The 20,916-nt window shown below is 40.4% G+C and overlaps 1 protein-coding gene across 15 annotated transcripts in view; it reads left to right on the forward strand.

The window, feature by feature from the left end:
• Positions 1-20,916, forward strand: part of USP54 (ubiquitin specific peptidase 54) — a 113,462-nt gene that overhangs the window by 63,494 nt on the left and 29,052 nt on the right. For 10 of the 15 annotated variants that reach the window (XM_079793841.1, XM_079793839.1, XM_079793833.1 and 7 more), the window contains exons 4-15: positions 98-232; positions 3,930-4,043; positions 4,409-4,491; positions 4,910-5,015; positions 5,126-5,272; positions 7,328-7,477; positions 9,390-9,558; positions 10,875-11,045; positions 13,914-14,045; positions 14,211-14,588; positions 15,014-15,245; positions 20,563-20,687. In XM_079793841.1, coding sequence (XP_079649967.1) covers positions 98-232; positions 3,930-4,043; positions 4,409-4,491; positions 4,910-5,015; positions 5,126-5,272; positions 7,328-7,477; positions 9,390-9,558; positions 10,875-11,045; positions 13,914-14,045; positions 14,211-14,588; positions 15,014-15,245; positions 20,563-20,687 — 1,942 coding nt within the window. Of the gene's footprint in view, positions 1-97; positions 233-3,929; positions 4,044-4,408; positions 4,492-4,909; positions 5,016-5,125; positions 5,273-7,327; positions 7,478-9,389; positions 9,559-10,874; positions 11,046-11,075; positions 11,649-13,913; positions 14,046-14,210; positions 14,589-15,013; positions 15,246-20,562; positions 20,688-20,916 lie in introns of those variants that run through there. The other 5 variants (XM_079793834.1, XM_079793837.1, XM_079793845.1 and 2 more) reach the window with 4 other exon arrangements.

The following is a 20,916-nucleotide window of genomic DNA, read 5'->3' on the forward strand; positions in this document are numbered from 1 at the left end:
AGCTATGAGCATGGAGTTGCTAGCATGACAGATTGGGATGTTTAGAAGGTTAATAACAGCATTGTGCTTTTCCCCTTGTCTAACCTCTTCCCTACAGGGAATCTTTAACCAATTTCAGTGTAGTAGTGAAAAAGTCCTTCCGTCTGACACTCTTCGAAGTGCTCTGGCAAAGACTTTCCAGGATGAACAGCGCTTCCAGCTTGGAATTATGGATGATGCTGCGGAGTGCTTTGTAAGTGCTGGCCTCTGGCCTCTCTTTGATTTGGGGTGGGACTGTTGATGGTCTCCATCAGGGACTGGCTACTGTATTGTGGCTATTTAATGTGCCCCTAGTCTCTACAGTTAGAACTAGACATTTCCCTAGTTTCTCAGAGCTCAAGGGTATCTCTGCTAATGCAGTATGAATAGCTTTGCAGGTTTACTCTTTTTCCTTTAGGCTTAGGGTAGTTTTGTGCTTGCCATTGCATAAAACAGTGCTGTCACCTTCAGAGCAGACAGGGCTCATTAAAATACAAATTGCTGGGTCCTATCCCCTTGAAGTTCTGATTCAATAGTTCTGGAATAGGGCCCCAAAATATCTGTCTCTGACAAGTTCCCAGGTGATGCTAACACTGATGCTACTGGTTTGGGGACCACACTTTGAGAACCCCTGCATTACTAAAGATAAACAGAGAATAATTGAGTTCTTACCCCAAGTGTAATGTGCTGTTTGGATAACTACATTTCTCCCAGTGATTTTTGGTAGAACACCCTAACTCTTTTGAACTCTGGGTTCTATCCATCAACCTCCAAAAGACTGCATTTATTAAACAACTCAGAATGATATACATCCCATTACAGGGTAAAATGTAGGCCAAAATCAGAGGTACTCCTGAGAATCTGGATCACTGCTGTATTGCTGGTGGGATTGTTAAATGTTAATGCTACTTTGGAAAAGTTTAGCAGTTTCTTAAAAAGTAAAACTTGCAAACTACCATATGATTCTGCAGTTGCCTTCCTGGGCCTGTATCCCAGAGAAATGAAAATTTATGTTCATACAAAACCTGTATATGAATATTCATAGAAGACTTATTCATAATAGCCCCAACCTGGAAACAACGCAGATGCCTTTAATAGGTGAATGGTGTTACAAACTGTGTACGGCCACACTGTGGAATACTATGCAGCAATAAAAAGGAATTAACTCTTGATTTATGTAGTCTTCAGGATGGGTCTGAAGGGAATGATGCTGAGCCTGGCTGAGTAGCTCAGTTGGTTAGAGTGTCATCCTGATATGTCAAGGTTGTGTGTTTGATCCCTGCTCAGGGCATATACAGGAATCAACCAGTGAATGCATAAATAAGTGGAACAATCCTATATAATAAAACCCTAATATGCAAATCGACTGAACGGTGGAATGACTGGTCGCTATGATGCGCACTGATCACCAGGGGGTGGACGGTCAATGCAGGAGCTGCCCCCTGGTGGTCAGTGTGCTTCCACAGGGGAAGCGCCACTCAGTCAGAAGCTGGACTCACGGCTGATGAGCACAGCGGTGGTGGTGGGAGCTTCTTCCGCCTCCGCTGCAGGGGTGGTAAGGAGCGAGGGGTCCCGGACTGCGAGAGGGATGTCCGCCTGCTGGCTTAGGCCCGGCCTAGGGGATTAGGCCTAAGTCGGCAGGTGGACATCCCCCGAGGGGTCGTGGACTACAAGAGGGCACAGGCCGGGCTGAGGGACCCCCCCTGAGTGCACGAATTTCATGCACTGGGCCTCTAGTAAATCAATGTTTCTCTCTCTTAATATCAATCAATAAAAAAAATTTTGAAGGGAATAATGCTGAGTAAAAAATACAATAGCAAAAGATTATATATTACTAGAGGCCTGGTGCATGAAATTTGTGCATGGGGGTGTGTGTCCCTCAGCCCAGCCTGCACTCTCTCCAATCTGGGACCCCTTGAGGGATGTCCAACTGCCCGTTTAGTAACTTAGCAACTCAATGGGATCGGGCCTAAACGGGCAGTCGGACATCCCTTTCACAATCCAGGACTGCTGGCTCCCAATTGCTTGCCTGCTTGCCTTCCTGATTGCCCCTAACCGCTTCTGCCTGCCAGCCTGATCACCCCCTGTCCACTCCCCTGCCAGCCTGATTGATGCCTAACTGCTCCCCTGCCGGCCTGTTTGCCCCTAACTACCCTCCCCTGCAGGCCTGGTCACCCCTAACTGCCCTCCGCTGCAGGCCTGGTCCCCCACAACTGCCCTCCTTTGCCAGCCTGGTCACCCCTAACTGCCCTCCCCTGCAGGTTTGATCGCCCCCAAATGCCCTCCCTTGCAGGCCTGGTCCTTCCCAACTGCCCTCCCCTGCTGGCCTGATCACCCACAACTGTCCTCCCTTGCAGACCTGGTCCCTCCCAACTGCCCTCTCCTGCTGGCCATCTTGTGGTGGCCATCTTGGAGGCAGTCATCTTTGACCACATGGGGGCAGCCATCTTGTGTGTTGGAGTGATGGTCAATTTGCATATTATTATTTTATTAGATAGGATTAGATAGGATAGAGGCCTGGTGCACGCGTGGGGGCCGGCTGGTTTGCCCTGAAGGGTGTCCCGGATCAGGGTGGGGGTTCCCTTGGGGCGTAGGGCAGCCTAGGGGAGGGGCTAATGGTGGTTTTCAGGCTGGCCACGCCCCCCGGCGACCCAAGCGGAGGCCCTGGTATCTGGGATTTTTTTATCTTCTATAATTGAAACTTTGTAGCCTTGAGCGGAGCCAAGCCTCCTGCTCGCTCCGTGGCCGCAGCCATTTTGTTGGGATTTATTTATCTTCTATAATTGAAACTTTGTAGCCTTAAGTGGAGATCAAGGCAGGCCAGGGCTGCGGAAACTTGGCTTCCTCCATCGCCGGGGGCAACTCAAGCCTCCTGCTCTCTCCAGCTCTGTGGCTGCTGCCATTTTTGTTGGGATTTATTTATCTTCTATAATTGAAACTTTGTAGCCTTGAGTGGAGGCCTAGGCTGGCCAGGGTGTGCGGAAAGCTTGGCTTCCTCCATTGCCGGGGACACCCAAGCCTCCTGCTCTCTCTGTGGCCACAGCCATCTTGGTTGGGTTAATTTGCATACTCGCTTCTGATTGCCTGGCGGGTGTGGCTTGTGGGTGTAGCGGAGGTACAGTCAATTTGCATATTACTCTTTTATTAGATAGGATATGATTCCATTTATGTAGCATTTTATTTTTAAAAAATATATTTTTATTAATTTTTAGAGAGAGAGGAAGGGAGAGGGATAGAGAGATAAAAACATGATGAGAAAGGAACATCATCGATTGGCAGCCTCCTGCATGTTCCCTACTGGGGATCGAGCCACAATCAGGGTATGTGCCCTGACTGGGAATTGAATCAGTGACCTCTTGGTTCCTGGGTCAACGCTCAAATGCTGAGTTATACCGGCTGGGCTAGCATTTTAAAAATAACAAAATTATAGAGATTGGAGAATAGATCGGTGTTTTCTAGGGATTAGGGTTGGAATTGGGTGGGTAAAACTCTAAAAGGATAGCATGAGGGAGCCTTGTGGGGGTGGGACAGTTTTATATTTTGATTTTGGTTGTGGTTCCATGACTCTATACCTGAGGTAAAATTGTACAGAGCTACACACAAACACAAATGAAGACACCTGAATAAACTCTGGATTGTATTGATGTCCATTTCCTGACTTGGATATTGTATTATAATTATGCAACATGTTACCATTGGAGGAAACTGGGTGAAAGGTACATTTGAATTCCTATATAATTTTTTTGAAACTTCCTAAGAATTTATAGTCATTTCAAATTAAAGAGTTAAAAAAATCAGAAGTATTCCTATCTTCCAGAAGGATTGCTATTTCTCTGAGTAAACTGACAACCAATTTGTACATTTGTCTATTAAGTATTGTTGATATACTGCTTTTGTTCTTTCCCTATTAGGAAAACCTGCTGATGAGAATTCACTTCCATATTGCTGATGAAACCAAAGAGGATATATGTACTGCCCAACACTGCATCTCCCACCAGAAATTTGCAATGACATTGTTTGAGCAGGTGAACCTTATTTCTATCCCTATCACTTAAAAAAAAAAGTATATTATTGATTTCAGAGAGGAAGGGAGAGGAAGAGAGAGTTAGAAACATCAATGATGAGAGAGAATCATTGATTGGCTGCCTCCTGCACGCCCCCCACTGGGGATTGAGCCCACAACCTGGGTATGTGTCCTGACCGGGAATCAAACTGTGACATCCTTGTTCATACGTTGACGATGCTCAACCACTGAGCAACACTGGCTGGGCCCCATCACTTCTTATACCTTTTCTTCAAGGACACTTTATCCTGAGATGTGGGGTGTTAGATGAGTGCCAAAACAATTAATGACTGTGGCTGCTTGGTTTTGCTTTTCCTTCTGGCCCAGTGTGTATGTACTAGCTGTGGCGCCACGTCTGATCCGCTGCCTTTCATCCAGATGGTGCATTACATCTCTACCACTTCCCTTTGGTGAGTCTTACAGGGTTCTCTGTCCCCTGAGGCATGCATTCAGTTGATTGGGTTTTAACTGGGAGCATCCAAATAGCTTATATTCTTACTGCTGAGTCTATGCTATATTGTTAGGAATTCAGAACTATAATTTTAAAATAACCTTTGTTCTCCTTCTTTTCCATCCCTCACTTTTTCCTAGGCTCAGTTCTGGCCAGCAAAGTGGGAGGAGGAATGGGGATTCTATGAGCTTTGGATCTGGGTATAGGCAGAGGCACTCACTGTGTTTGTGAGACACTGAGGCTGGTCAGGACAAGGGGCTTCAGTTTAGTGGGCAGAGGAAGGAAGTCAAACATATGAGTTAGGCGTTTGCATGAATGATTTATTTGATTTAGTTGTAACTCTCACCATCATCACCCTTTTATTCCCCATCTTGAAGCAATCAGGCTATTTGTATGCTGGAAAGACGAGAAAAACCCTCCCCAAGCATGTTTGGTGAGTTGCTACAGAATGCCAGCACCATGGGGGATCTCCGGAACTGTCCGGTGAGTAAGTCAGTGGTGGGGTTTGGGTAGAGAGGGGAACCCTGGGATTAGTGGAATTGAAGCAGAGCCAGTGGGAAACACATCAAACTAGCCTTGTATATGTATTTCAGAGCAACTGTGGAGAGAGGATTCGGATTCGCCGTGTGTTGATGAATGCTCCACAGATTATCACAATTGGACTGGTATGGGACTCGGACCATTCAGACTTGGCAGAGGATGTCATTCATAGCCTGGGTACCTGCCTTAAGTTGGGTGATGTGAGTGTTAGTTTAACTCTTAGAGTTATTGCATCTTATTCTTGCTCAAGGGTGTGAACACTGAACACAAAGGTATATCCTAAATGACAAATAGAGTTCTGGACAATCAGACTTGTGTACAGTAATCCCCCCCTTATCCATGGTTTCACTTCCTATGGTTTCACTTACCCACAGTCAACCGTGGTCTTGAAAATATTAAATGGAAAATTCCAGAAGTAAACAATTTGTAAATTTTAAGTCACATGTAGTTCTGAGTTGTGTGGTGAAATCTCAACCTGTTTTCACTCCCTGCTCCCTGGGAGTTGAATAATCCCTTTGTCCAGTGTATCCACACTTTTATGTATCTGTACATATACATATACACATACATATACATATACCCGTACATATACATATATAGTGACTATTACAGTGCCGCAGTGTTTGTATTCAAGTAACCCTTAAAGTAGCCCAATGTCACATCACAATGTCTACCTACATCATTCATTTCACTTCTTCTTATTAAGTAGGTATTGTATCATCTTACATCATCACAAGAAGGGTGAGTGCAGTAAAAGAAGATTTTGAGAGAGGGAAAGACCACATTCATATAACTTTATTGCAGTATATTGTTATAGTTGTTCTACTTTATTATTAGTTATTATTGTTCATCTCCTCTGTGCCTAATTTATAAATTAAACTGTATAGGAAAAAACTCAGTAAATATAAGGTTTAGTACTATCTGCAGTTTCAGACATCTGCCAGGGGAGTCTTGTAATCTTATCCCCTGTAGATAAGGGGTACTACTGTATATGTACATGCATTTCAGTGCTCACTTACCTCCTTTGGATAGGCAGCAAAGGCTTTTTATAAAAAGTGGGATGACTATGGCCTTGAAAGACAAGATAAGCCAAGCTTAGGTACTGGTAAAAATCTTGCAATTTATAAAGTTATTGTGTACTCTACTCACTATTAGTTTATACCAGTGTATAACAGGGAGTTGTATTCAACCACGGGAGGCGGTAAGGTCAAAGAAGTGAGCAATCCTGACTAGAGCTGCTTTGGGAGGTGACAGAGGTGAAAATTGGTGGCTTGAGTCCTACAGTACGGAATTCACAGTGAGGAACCAGTATCTGTTAATGAAGTAGCTTGGCAGAGAATTTGGTGGGTTAGTGGTTTTCCGTGGGTCTATTTAGGAAAGTACACAGGAAACAGACTTCAGACCTAGGGGCTTAACCTCATCAGCTCCATGCCCTAGTGTAGGTACAGCCATAGTTTTCCTTTGGTTCAAGAGAAGAACCAGAAACTCTGTGATTTTCTTTCTTAGTTTTGCTCTGGGATAGTACTATGACTAAGGATATCCCTTATTGTTGTGTTTTAGTTTTATTAAACCACTACTGAGAAAAAGTGAATTCTTTGTGATCTTATTTTAGGTCTTCTTCCCAAGAAATCTCTGACATAAATAAGCTATATATAACAAAATCTCCTTTTTCTAAAATTCTGTAGCCTACAGTATATCCTGTACTGTTCTAGTTTTATTTTTATGATTGTTTTTCCAATCATATAAGTTCCTCATGCAAGAATAATTTTCTTCTTCTTTTTTTTTTTGTATGTCCCTTTGCACCTACCTAGGACAGTGTTGGACATGTAGGAATTGAAATGCTGGTATTGCTTCTCCTAAGGGCTTTCTTACCCCCTACTTAGGGACTCAGCAGGAAATTTATATTTGTGGTGCCAGCTGATAAATAACTTTTGAAACTTGAGAATGTTTTTGTTTTGTTTTGGTTTGGTTTGTCAACTTTTTCTGACTCCTCTTGTGATCGGCCCCATCAAGAAAATATTGGAAGTTATGTGGAAACATCACCACCTTACCAGTTACTGGCCACTAATTTGCTTTTTTTCTACATTTTGCCTTTTTGGGTTAATTTCTGATGACTAATATGGATTAGCAAAAAAATCTTATACTGAAGGGCAGAGAAGCAAGTCAGTACCTTAAGAAATAATGGAGTCAGTCTGCTGGCAGATGACGTGAGAGGGTTATGTCACTGCTCTTTCCTTTCTCTTCTTTCCCTGCAGCTATTTTTCAGAGTGACAGATGACCGGGCCAAGCAGTCTGAACTGTACTTAGTAGGAATGATCTGTTACTACGGCAAACATTATTCTACATTCTTTTTCCAAACAAAGATCCGCAAATGGATGTATTTTGATGATGCTCATGTTAAGGAGGTAGGAATATTCAAGCCCTGCTTAAAGTGTTTGGTGACTGCAACAAAAAACTAAGGATAATTATTTATTTTCAATGTTTTATTTTCATAATTTTAATGTCTATCACTTATCTATTGGATTTATGAGAGTATTAGTCTTGTCTTCCCCAATAAATGGCAAGTTCCTCAAGGACAGGATGAATATATCTTCTGTTCTTGTCTCTAAATGCCTTCACATGGCATTCAGCACAGTTAACATTTATATTGACAAATTATTTTTTTAAATGTGTTAATTAATTGATTTGAGCGACAACAGTCTAATAAGTCATATTAGGTTATAAGGATAGCAGCAAGTTCAGAATTCCAAATCTTGGCATTATTAGTGGGTAATACTTTGTCTCAGGCTACTATAAAATAGTTTCTGATTGTTAGCTCCCTGAAGTACCCTATCACCAATTAACATGATTTTGAGATAGCATAGAGAAAATGGGGCTATGATGATATTTAAAGCTGGAAACTTGGTATTCTCTAAACCACAGAGTCTGGATGAAATAGTTTAGGTGATTTGCATGAGTTAGAAAGACACTTGTGATTAGGTCAGCAGCTAGGAGACTACTTAGACATTCTATACCAACCCATGGACCTTAAACAGCATCTTCCACAAATAGTAGTTTATGTCAAATTCTCATCTCTTTTTTGCTGTTGTCATTTCGGGCAGCATATAAATTCTTTGAGCTTTAAGTTTTGTTTATTTTATTTTATTGACTTTGAGAGAGAGAGAAACATTGATGTGAGAGAGAAACATTGATGTGAGAGTGAAACATCGATCAGCTCCCTCCCCCTTGACCAGGAATCAAATTTATATGGGATGACACTTGGACATTACCAGCCAGAGTTAGGTTTTTTATTTAAATAATAATACATGCCTTATAAGATATTAAATAAGATTATATAATGTGTTTTAGTTAAAATAATGATAACCCAGTTAAAAATTTACTGAACATCTATTATAAAATCAGGACTATGATAGTTATCTGACTCCTAGAATACACCTAACATTGTTACTAGTTTAAGCTTAAGAGAGGGTGACTTTGAGGATTTGACTGGGTTGTTATTTCCATGGCTATTCAGGTACTTTTTCCCACTGCCATGGCAGCATTGAATCCAGCACAAAGCTAAGGCAGAGAGGTCCAGATATCTATTCTAAGCAGTTTGATGTTTTATGTCCTGCCATGCGTGAACTCATGTCATTTATTCTAAGGCAGTCTGTGAGAGAGTTTTTGTCTGTTCTTTCGCTTCCTAAAAGTGATTTTAATATTTAGGAGAAATTCTAGAAAAGCAAATTTCAGAAAAGGGCTTTGACTTGATGCCTGTGAAAAGAAAAAGATCAGCAAGGCGGCTGATGTCCCCTCACATGGCATATTCACCTGTGAGAACTGTTACTCATATTTCACAACTGAACTGATGTTTCATGGGAAGAAAAGTAATTTTATTCATCAGTCCTGTTTTTTATAGGGTTTTAATGCTTTCTAAAAGGATTTAACAAAAAAAAATCATTAAGTGTAGCTATAAGATCTCTATTGTATCTCTTTACCTGATTCTTTTTAAAAAAATATATATTTTTATTGATTTCAGAGAGGAAGGGAGAGGGAGAAAGAAACATCAATGATGAGAGAGAATCATTGATTCGCTACCTCCTGCACACCCCCTGCTGGGGATTGAGCCCACAACCCAGGCATGTGCCCTTGACTGGAATCGAACCTGGGACCCTTCAGTCCGCAGGCTGACGCTCTGTCCACTGAGCCAAACCAGCTAGGGCCTGATTCTTGTCTTTTCATCTTTTATTTTCTTTAGAAAAACAGAACAGGAAGTTATGTTTTGAATTGTTGGTATGAAATATAATTGTTATGTTCTTCTGATTGTTTTTGGTTCAGATTGGGCCCAAATGGAAGGATGTGGTGACCAAATGCATCAAGGGGCATTACCAGCCTTTGCTGCTGCTTTATGCAGACCCACAAGGTACCCCAGTGTCCACCCAGGACCTGCCTCCCCAAGTTGAATTCCAGTCATACGGCAGGATGTGCTACGATAGTGAAGATTCAGGTGAGAAGCCTAGCTTTTACCTCCCCCTTTCTCTCTCCAATGTGATCATTGCATATTTGGGACTCCTGATCATGAGCCTAGCACATAACCAGCTTGGAGAAAGAGGACCCATTAGAGAAAAGAGGAAATGCTGAAGCCCATCTTGCTCCAGGCTTTGTTTCCTTCAGCCTCCAAGAATGTGTTGCCTGTATTCAATGCAGCCCCAGTTCAAAAGTTCAAAGGAAATTATGTTGATTAAGACTGATAATAAATTTGTGAGGGAAACCTCAGCATTTAACCTTATAATATTGGTAAAGATGACTGATTCTTACTAGCAATTCAACAGTGACTTAAGTGAGTTAAGACCAAGAGAAATGATGTTACTACAAAAGTAGTCATATTGTTAGGGATGAGAGATTTTTGTTTTAAAATGCCAAGTGCTGTAGTGATATTCTTCAGCTTATGAATCAGTTGTTTACTTCGAATTCAATTGTTTGGAACCCAAATTATATTTTCCTGTAGAAACAATTTGCCACTTGATGGTTAGTCTCAGGTTAGCCCACAGAGGCTCATAATACATTAGAAATATAGCCCTAATGGTTTTGGCTTGATTTCTTAAAAGGAGGAAAAAGAAATGTTCTTTTTCATTTTTATTTTTAGGGCTGTGTATAATTTTGAAAGAGAAGACATTTGTCTTTGGATTCTTTTTTCTTCCCTTTTTTAATCTCCATTCTGGTTGGTAACTGGTGTTCTTCCCACCTTTGTAACCCTACCCAAACCTGCTCTACTTCTCTCTTCAATCAAACACTGATTTCCACTATTTATCTTAGCTAGGTGTTTAGAGAAAAGTAGTCTAATTCACACTAAAGTATAAATAACAGCCCTATTAACTTCTCAGAGATATTAAAAATGCTTATAATGTCAATTAAAAAATTTTAAGTGACATTTCTGGCAGTATAGGAGAAAACTTAGGGGATAGTAGTTATATATGCCAGGTCAGCCTGGGACTCTTTATCTAAGTAGAGTTTATTTTTCACAACTTTTTCCTTTCTTCCACTTTTCCCCCCATAGGTTTTCTAAAAGCCCCAAAGTTTTTCACAGTGGCAGGCAAAGTGAGGGCTTCAGCAAGGTAGGGGCAGGAGTGGGAAGAATTGTTTGTGTGTCTGTGTTACCTGGAAGTTGGGTGTTGGGAAGAATGGCTCTGGTATATCCTTTTCATGTTCCATCTAGGACTTTCTTGCCTTATGGATCTTTGTTGCCATCCAGCTCTTTGCCCCCTCTCTACCACTGTCCTTCTCTCTTTCCTCACTTTTGCCTGTGTCTCCTCCTTCTCTCAGGGAGGGAGCCCTCCATCTCAAGTGATACCCGAACAGATTCCTCAACGGAGAGCTATCCCTACAAACACTCCCACCATCAGTCTGTGGTCAGTCACTTCTCTTCTGAGTCTCAGGGGACAGTCATCTATAATGTGGAGAATGATTCCACGTCTCAGAGCAGTCGGGACACAGGTAGGGACTTATGCAGTGGGTCCTGCTTGTTCCTGCATAGAGGGTGTCCAAGAAAAAGAAACTGGGGCAAGTCAGAAATGTTTGTCATGCAAAGGGAAGAAGGCACAGAACATGGGTAATTAAGTGGGATCGAAAGAAGCAACACAGCTCTGAATAAATGATGATGTTCCATTGCATATATTTCTGTCAACAGCAGCATATCAGTAAGGACCATTGTAATGTGATCATTGATGTGATTGTGTATTCTGAAATCTGCTTTTCTCCTGCTATGCTCTTAATCCCCACCCCTCTAATAATGCTCCATTAAATTATTGTGGTCTTGTACCTCATAAGGTTCTCATGCCAGGCTTTGTCCCAAGTTAAGGGCTTTGAGCGGAGGGGCATGTTATAGGCAGGGGGTACCTGCTTATCACTTGCTATGCTTTCTGAAGAACAGATACGCAAAAGAATGAAAACTTGTTTGTTTGTTATTGTGAGTTCCATGCATAGAACATTTTTTAATTTTTTTGTTTATCTATGGAGAGTGTGCCAGTGTCAGTGGAAAAAAATCAATACAGGGCATAAAAGGAAGAACAGTGAATAACTGACTGCTGAGATGAAAAGGTAATCACCCAAGGCTTAGAACAATGCCCATACTTTTAGAAACTTGGGGATTAGTGAGCTCATGACTTCAGATTGGTGGTTTATATTCTGTGCATGGCCTTTAAAAAAAAATAGAGAATTTCAAATATATTCAGAAGTATACCAAATAGCATACTGCTCCTCCACATACCCATCACCTATTTTCAATAATTATAACTTATGGCCAATCTAGTTTTATCTGTACCTCTACCCCACTCCCAGACATGTCACTTTTTCTGAAATATTTTAGTATATATCTCTAAAATATAAGAAATCATTTTTAAACATACCATTAGCTCAGTTAAAAATATTAACGATTCCTTTAAACCCTAAATAGTAAGTGTTTAAATATCAAATTTTCTTTTAAATATTATAACTTTTTTTAAAATTGATTTTTACGGAGAGGAAGGGAGAGGGATAGAGAGTTAGAAACATCGATGAGAGAGAAACACCCATCAGCTGCCTCTTGCACACACCCTACTGGGAATGTGCCCGCAACCAAGGTACATGCCCTTGACTGGAATCGAACCTGGGACCCTTGAGTCTGCAGGCCGACGCTCTATCCACTGAGCCAAACCGGTTAGGCTAAATATTATAACTTTTTAATGGTTTATTTGTTTGCTTGACTCAGAATCGAAATAAGATCTATACATTGCAGTGGGTTGATAAGTCTTTTGAATTTTTTTACTCTGTAGGTTTCTCCTCTGTTTTTTTCCTTGCAATTTATTGTTGAAGAAGTAGGCAGTTTGTCCTATAGATTCTGCACATTCTAAATTTTGTTGTATGTTCCTGTGGTATACTTTAGCATGTTTCTCTGTGCTCTGTGTGTTTTGTAAGTAGGTTTGTTCAGATTCATGTTGAATTATTTTCGATGACTATTGCACAAATGACTACTTCAAAGTGTGATATATTTTCCTTTTTTAAATCTTCACCCAAGGATTTGTTTATTGATTTTTAGAGAAAGAGGAAGGGAGAGAGAGAGAGAGATCAATTGGTTTCCTCCCGTATGCACCCCGACCGGGATTGAACCTGCAATGTAGGTATGTGCCCTGACTGGGATTTGAACCTGCACCCTTTGGGTGCATGGGATGACACTCTAACCAACTGAGCCATCCAGCCAGAGCAATGTGGTATTTTTAAAACCATACTTCTGAAACTGTGAACCATGGAGGAGTTAAGTCACAGGATAAATAAAGCATATTTTCCAGGAGAATCAGGTTTATGTTAAGGTTTGTGAATGGCTGAGGGTAGGGGAACATATCCCCAGTGGTTTAGTATTTGTAGTTCTAGGAGCTCTAAGTGATTTCCTTATTTCTTAAGTCCTTCTTATGGGTCCAGAGGTAGCAAGGGATCAGATAAAAGCAATAAAAGATTGCATTGGAAAATATAGCCATATCATTATATTGCTGATACCTGAATAAGTAATTGTTCTAAGTCTGTCTTCCGATTAAGTTCAGTTGCTTAATTCACTTCTGGCCTACAGCAGCTTAGATGATTATATCCTTTAAAATCTGACCTTTGCTGTTGTCAAATCACCCTCATACATTCACATACACTGGGCATGAAGTAAGGCAAGTTACATAAAAAGCCCAGATCTCCTGGGTTTCCCAGCAATTGGTATTGAGGAACTATGAAGTATAATCTCTGGGTTTTGGTGAAGCATGGTTGGGGTTGAGAATGAGAATTATTCAAAGTTCAAATGTTCTTTTAAATGACTCACATTTAAGGAAGGTTTGGAACTGGGTCTTAAAGCCATACACAGTCAGAGCTCTTATGAGCAGAGACTGGAACACCTGGGATAATACCAGATATAATAAAAATTAGACTTTACTTGATATGTGTTGCTAAATAAGTAAAAGGAAAGCTCTGTGTTCTATTTATGAGTGTGAAAATATATCGGTACTTGACATTTTTATGCAATCTTTAAAACTTTCACCTTTTAATAAGTACCAAGTAATAGGTCCCTCAGGTTACTGGGAACATTTATGATTGGGATTGAGACTGGTAATTGCTCAGGAAACTTGTAAATTTGGAAGCTCCCATTAACTACTTGAGCTTCTTTGCATTTTTTATCTGTTGAGAGATTCCTGCTACACTTAAATCAGGTAGCCATGGCCCTTGAAGCTTTCAACCCATGGGTACACTAAATTTGTGCCACTGCCATGAATCCCAAAGGGAGACTAGTTTCGCAGGAAGATGGAGGTCAGTCTCAGATACCAGCTTACCCCCATTTTCTTGTTCTTTTAGGGCACCTGACTGATAGTGAATGTAATCAGAAACTCACATCCAAGAAAGGGTCGCTGATAGAGCGCAAGAGGAGCTCTGGCCGGCTTAGGAGGAAAGGTGATGAGCCACAGGCCTCAGGGTACCACAGTGAAGGCAAGCCACTCTGCATTGCTTCTCTCCTAAATCCAAACTTGTCACACTCCAGGCCATGACTTCTCTTTTCTGCTCAAAGGGCTTTCCTTGCTTTCTTAACTTTGGGATCTGGGTATCCATGAGCACTTTAAACATTTATATTTGTTTCATTCTTTGTGTTTTTAGGAGAAACACTGAAAGAGAAGCAGGCTCCTAGGAATGCCTCTAAACCATCCAGCAGCACCAACAGACTAAGGGATTTTAAAGAGACAGTCAGCAATATGATCCATAACAGACCATCTCTGGCTTCTCAGACCAACCTAGGGTCTCCCTGTGGGGGGAAAGGAGACCAGATGGACAAAAAACCTCCCAAGAACCTGCTTTTACACTCTCATGACTGGGAAGTAGAGAGTACTAGCAGTGAGTCAAAATCCAGTTCTTCTAGCAAGTATCGTCCAACATGGAGACCCAAACGAGAGTCTCTGAATATTGACAGTATCTTTAGTAAAGACAAAAGGAAGCACTGTGGCTATACTCAGCTTAGCCCATTTTCTGAGGATTCAGGTGAGGAGATAATTAGGGAAGAATTGGGCTTTTGAATAAAGTTTATCTATGTACTAGAGGCCCGATGCACAAAATTCGTGCAAGAGTAGGCCTTCCTTCCCCCAGCTGCCGGCACCAACTTCCCTCTGACACCTGGGACCTGGGCTTCCCTCTGGCTGCTGGCAGGCACCCGGGACCCCGGCTTCCCTCACAGCCCCAGCTTCATCTGGAAGGACATCCGGTCTAATTAGCATATTATGCTTTCATTATTATAGATTTAAAAAACCTGGTTTTCTGGTAGACTTGACAAGGCCCATTTTCACCCCATTGTTGGGTCTTTGGGGGCTATATCTTTAGTAAATGAGTAGCTGGAGGGAGGTGTTAGTCATGTCTAAGCAGATGCTAACTCTACCTCCTTTTTCATACTTGTGCCTTGATCGGGATAGCTAAAGAATTTACACCAGATGACCTAAGCAAGCCACCTACTTACGACCTTAAAACTGGTGGACCAAGCCCCCAGTACAAGCCTTGGGGCCCAGCACGGCCAGGCTCTTACCTTTTAGAGCAGCACCCTCGCCTTATCCAGCGAATGGAATCTGGCTATGAGAGCAGTGAGAGGAACAGCAGCAGCCCTGTCAGCCTGGATGCAGCCCTGCCTGAGAGCTCCAGTGTCTGCAGGTATTGTTTGGCCTTTGAATAGCGGCTTTGTCCCTAGCAGCAGTATGAGCCACCAAGAGGTTTATCAACTCAGGCAAGTATAGAGGTGCACTTTATTACCATCTTGTGGGCAAGCAAAGTATTGTGCTCTATCAACCTTCTATGACAACAGCCCCCTCTGCTGGGAGAAAGAGCAATGGCATTTGAGAAAGGAGAGAGGAGAGACTACTTTATTTTTATTGTTGACTCTATTACAGATGTCCCCCATTTCTCCCTTCCTCCCCCCTCAACTTTGCCTCCCTTTACCCTACTCCCGCCCTGCCTAGGTCTTCACCACTTTATCTTCTGTGTCCATGGGCTATGTGGGTTGATCTCTTCCCGCACTTCCCACTCTCCTCCCCTCTGAGATCTGTTAGTCTGTTCCATTTATTCATTAGCTTCTAGTCCTATTTTGTCAGTTTATTTTGTTCTTTAGATTCCACATATAAGTGAGATCATGTGATACTAGTCTTTTTCTGATTGGCTTATTTCGCTTAGCATAATAATCTCCAGGTCCATCCATGCTGTCTCAAGGGTAAGAGTTCCTTCTTTTTTACAGCCACGGCACTCGGGCTGTTTCCGGATCATGACTATTGTAAATAATGCTTCTATGAACATAGAGGTGCATATATCCTTTCTGATTGGTGTTTTGGGATTCTTAGGATATATCCCCAGAAGTAGGATTGCTGGGTCAAAAAGCAGTTCCATGTTTAATTTTTTGAGGAAACTCCATACTGTTTTCCATATTGGCTGCACCAGTCTGTATTCCCATTAGCAGTGCAGGAGGGTTCCCTTTTCTCCACATCCTCGCCAGCACTTGTTTGTTGATTTATTGATAGTTGCCATTTTGACCAGTGTGCAGTGATGTCTCATTGTAGTTTTTATTTGCATCTCTCTGATGATTAGTGACCGTGAACATTTTTTCATATGTCTTTTGCCCATCTCTATGTCCTCTTTGGAGAAGTGTCTATTCAGGTCCTTTGCCCATTTTTTAGTAGGATTGTTTGTCTTCTTTTGCCCATTTTTTAGTAGGATTGTGTGATGAGATATATTAAGTTCTTTATATATTTTGAAGATTAAGCCCTTATCTGTTGGATCACTGGCAAATATGTTCTCTCATATGGTGGGTTCCCTTTTTGTTTTGTTGATGGTTTCTTTTGCTGTGAAGAAGCTTTTTAGTCTGATGTAGTCCCATTTGTTTATTTTTTTTCTTGTGTTTCCCTTTTTCTTGGAGACATATCGGCAAAAATATTACTCCAAGAGATTTTACTGCCTGTGTTTTCTTCTAGGATTTTTATGGTTTCATGACTTACATTTAGGTCTTGTATCATTTTGAGTTTATTCTTATATATGGTATAGGTTGTTGGTCTAGTTGCATTTTTTTGCATATATCTGTCCAATTTTCCCAGCACCATTATTTTTTTAAAATATATTTTATTGATTTTTAACAGAGAGGAAGGGAGAGGGATAGAGAGCCAGAAACATTGATGAGAGAGAAACATCGATCAGCTGCCTCCTGCATACCCCCCACTGGGGATGTGCCCGCAACCAAGATACATGCCCTTGACCGGAATCGAACCTGGGACCCTTGAGTCCGCAAGCCGACGCTCTATCCACTGAGCCAAACCGGTTTCGGCCCCAGCACCATTATTAAAGAGACTGTTTTTACTCCATTGTATGCTCTTGCCTCCTTTGTCAAATATTAATTGACCATAAAGGCATGGGTTTATTTATAGGCTCTCGGTTCTGTTCCATTGATCTATATGCCTGTTTTTGTGCCAGTACCAGGTTGTTTTGATTACACTGGCTTTGTAGTATAGTTAAATATCGGTATTGTGATCCCTCCAACTTTGTTCTTCTCTCTCAAGAATGCTGAGGCTATTCGGGGTATTGTTTTTGTTCCATATAAATTTTTGGAGTGTTTGTTCTAGATCTGTGAAATATACCATTGGTATTTTAATAGGGATTGCTCTGAATCTATAGATTGCTTTGGGTAGCATGGACATTTTAATGATATTGATTCTTCTAATCCATAAAAACAGTATATGAGTCCACTTGTTTGTATCTTCCTCTATTTTTTTTTTTTTTTAGTGACCTATAATTTTCCGAGTACAGGTCTTTTACCGTCTTGGTTAAGGTTATTCCTAGGTACCTTATTTTCATTGTTGTTGCAATGATAATTGTATTGTTTTCTTGGTTTCTCTTTCTGAGAATTCATTATTGGTGTATAAATTGCTACCGATTTCTGAATATTAATTTTGTACCGTTACTTTGGCAAATTTATTAAATGTAGTAGTTTTTTGGTGGAGTTTTTAGGGTTTCCTATATACAATATCATGTCATCTATGAATAATGACAGTTCTACTTCCTCCTTTCCAATTTGGATGTGTTTTATTTTTTCTTCTTGTCTGATCCCTATGGCTAGGACTTCCAGCACCATGTTGAATAAGAGTGGTGAAAGTGGATATCCCTGTCTTGTTCCTGAGCTTAAGAGAAACACTTTTAGTTTTTGCCCATTGAGTATGATGTTGGCTGTAGGTTTTTCATATATGATTTTTGTTATATTGAAGTATGATCCCTGTAGTCCCACTTTGCTGAGAGTTTTTATTAAAAATGGGTGCTGGATTCTGTCAAATGCTTCTTTTCTGTGTCTATAGATATGATCATGTGATTTTTATCTTTCATTTTATGTATGTGATGTATTTATTGATTTGTGAATTTTGTACAAACCTTACATCCCCAGCATAAATCCCACTTGGTCCCATTGTATGATCTTTTTAATGTATTGCTGGATCTGATTTGCTAATATTTTGTTAAGGATTTTAGCATTAATGTTCATCAGTGATACTGGCCTATAATTTTCTTTCTGTGTAGTACCTTTGTCTGGTTTTGGAATTAGGATAATGCTGGCTTTGTAAAAAGAGTTTAGAAATCTTCCTTCCTCTTTAATTTTTTGGAATACTTTGAGAAGGATAGGTGTTAGGTCTTCTTTGACTGTTTGGTAAAAATCACCTGAAAAGCCATGTAGTCCAGGACTTTTGTTTGCTGGGAGTTTTGTTTGTTTGTTTGTTTTGTTTTTTATTGCTTCAATTTCATTAGTTGTTATCTGTCCATTCAGGTTTTCTAATTCTTCCTGATTCAGTTTTGGAAGAGTGTATGCTTCTAGGAATTTGTCCATTTCACCCAGACTGTCCAATTATTGGCATACAGTTGCTCATAGTATTTTCTTACAATCTTTTGTATTTCTATGATGTCAGTTGTTACTTTACCTCTTCCATTTCTGATTTTATTTGGGTCCTCTCTCTTTATTTCTTGATGAGTCTGGCTAACAGTTCATCATCTTGTTTATCTTTTCAAAGAATCAGTTCTTGGTTTTGTTGATCTTTTGTATATGTATATATATATATTTTTTAGTCTCTATGTCATTTATTTCCACTCTAAACTTATTTTCTTCCTTTTATTTACTCTGGGATTTTCTCGTATTTTTTTTCTAGTTCTTTTAGTTGTAGGGTTAGATTGTTTACTTGAGATTTTTCTTGTTTTTTAAGATAGGCCTGTAATACTATGAACTTCCCTCTCAGGACTGCTTTCGCTGTGTCCCATAGATTTTGGGTTGTTGTGTGTTTGTTTTCATTTGTTTCCAGGAAATTTTTTATTTCTTCTTTGATCTCATTGGTAACCCATTCATTGTTTAATAACAATGTGTTTGAATATTCTCCATGTGTTTGAATATTTTTGAGTTTCTTTTATTGTAATTGATTTCTAGTTTCATGCCATTGTTATCCCAGAAGACGCTTGATATGATTTCAATCTTTTTGAATTTGTTAAGACTTATTTTGTGTCCTAAGATGTGGTAGAAGAGACAACTTTTAAAGTATTATGTATAAAATAATTATTTAGTAAATAATTTTTAATAAAAAAATGAATTAGTGAATCAAAACTTATAGAGTTCTAAGATCAGAGATAAAACCCAATTGTTACTTATTCTTGTCTTTCATTTTAGGATAAGTTCTTGCTTTTAGGGTCACTGGGGACCCTGTGTTTTATTAAGCCAATGATTCATAATTACATAAGGTAACAATGACAATTTAATATTGCTCATTGGCTGGGTAGCTCAGTTGGTTAGAGCATCATCCTGATATGCCAAGGTTGCAAGTTCAATTCCCCACTCAGGGCACATACAAGTATCAAACAATGAATGCATAACTCTTTCTAAAATCAATAAATAAAAATAAAAATAAATAGTGCCCTTGCATTTTGTCCATAGGGCTCAGTTTGCTTTATAAATTTCAGCTCTCCATATATTGTTTTTACTGAGTTGCCACAAGTTTCCTAACAGTGAGAGGCAAGTTTCCTAACAGTACAACAACTTTAAAAGGAGTGATTATATCTTCTGTAGGGGTGATAACCACATCCTCATACTTTCCCACTGCTCTTCTCTGGCCACTGGACCCTGTTCAGTTTTTTTCATATATATATATATATATATATATATATATATATATATATATATATATATATATATGAAATATTGCGTGAGACCCAGACCCGCAGGAAATCGTGTGAGACCTGGGACCCCAGACCCCGCCGTGCCGTGGGACTCCCCCGGGTCCCGCCGTGCTGCAAGACCCAGAGTCAAGTCCAGCCGCACCACAGGACCCAGAGTCAAGTCCCGCCACGCCGCCCACCTGCGCGTGCCTCGCTGCGCATGCAGCCTCCTGGTGACCAGTCTTTGGTCATTACGGCATTAGGACCACTGGGTTTTTATAATATATATATGTATTTTTGAAATATATATTTATTGATTTCAAAGAGGAAGAAAGAGGGATAGAGAGATAGAAACATCAATGATTAGAATCATTGATCAGTTACCTTCTGCATGCTCCACACTGGGAATCAAGCCCGCAATCTGGGCATATGCACTGACCGGGAATTGACCCACAGTCTCCTGGTTCATAGGTCAACGCTCAACCACTGAGTCACACTAGCTTGGTGGACCTTGTTCAGTTTTACTCATGAGAATATGTTACAATGGAATAAGAAAGAGGACGGCAATCCATATTAGAGCATATGTTTATTAATTCATTAAATAAGGTTTGTGCTAGATGTACAAAATGTGATTGAGGTGAAATAAGATGGGGAATGAGTGAGTATTTCATTTTTTCAGAAATAGTTTAGCAGATACTTTAATTACACTAATTCAATACTTGGTTGTTTTTTTGAGGGAATTTTGTCCTAAGAATGTTGCTAGTTATCACTCTTCTACTGCTTTCACTAGACTCTAGTTTCTCTTTTGAAGGGATCCAAGTGCTAAGAGATCAGCTGGGTTGGCACCTTCCTGGCGTCACATCCCAAAATCTCACAGCAGTAGCATCCTGGAGGCGGACTCCAGGAGTGTCTGGACAAAGAATCAGCCCCTATCAGGTAAGCAAAAGGACAGTGGATTTGGAGAACTTGATTTGTCTGCCAATTTTGTTTGGGAAACAGCCTTACCTGAGAACATTGGAAATTAGAGGACAGTTGTACTTGGAGTATTCCATCAGAATATAAATGTGGAGGCATTTGAGCTGCTTTGGATTATCTATTTTGGGTTTATCACAGTTTGCCTGATTGTTTCTTTCTACCTTGGAAAGACCCCTTGTGGGAGCAAGAA

This window comes from Cnephaeus nilssonii (assembly GCF_951640355.1).
Source record: "Cnephaeus nilssonii genome assembly, chromosome: 16".
Lineage (NCBI taxonomy): Eukaryota > Metazoa > Chordata > Mammalia > Chiroptera > Vespertilionidae > Cnephaeus > Cnephaeus nilssonii.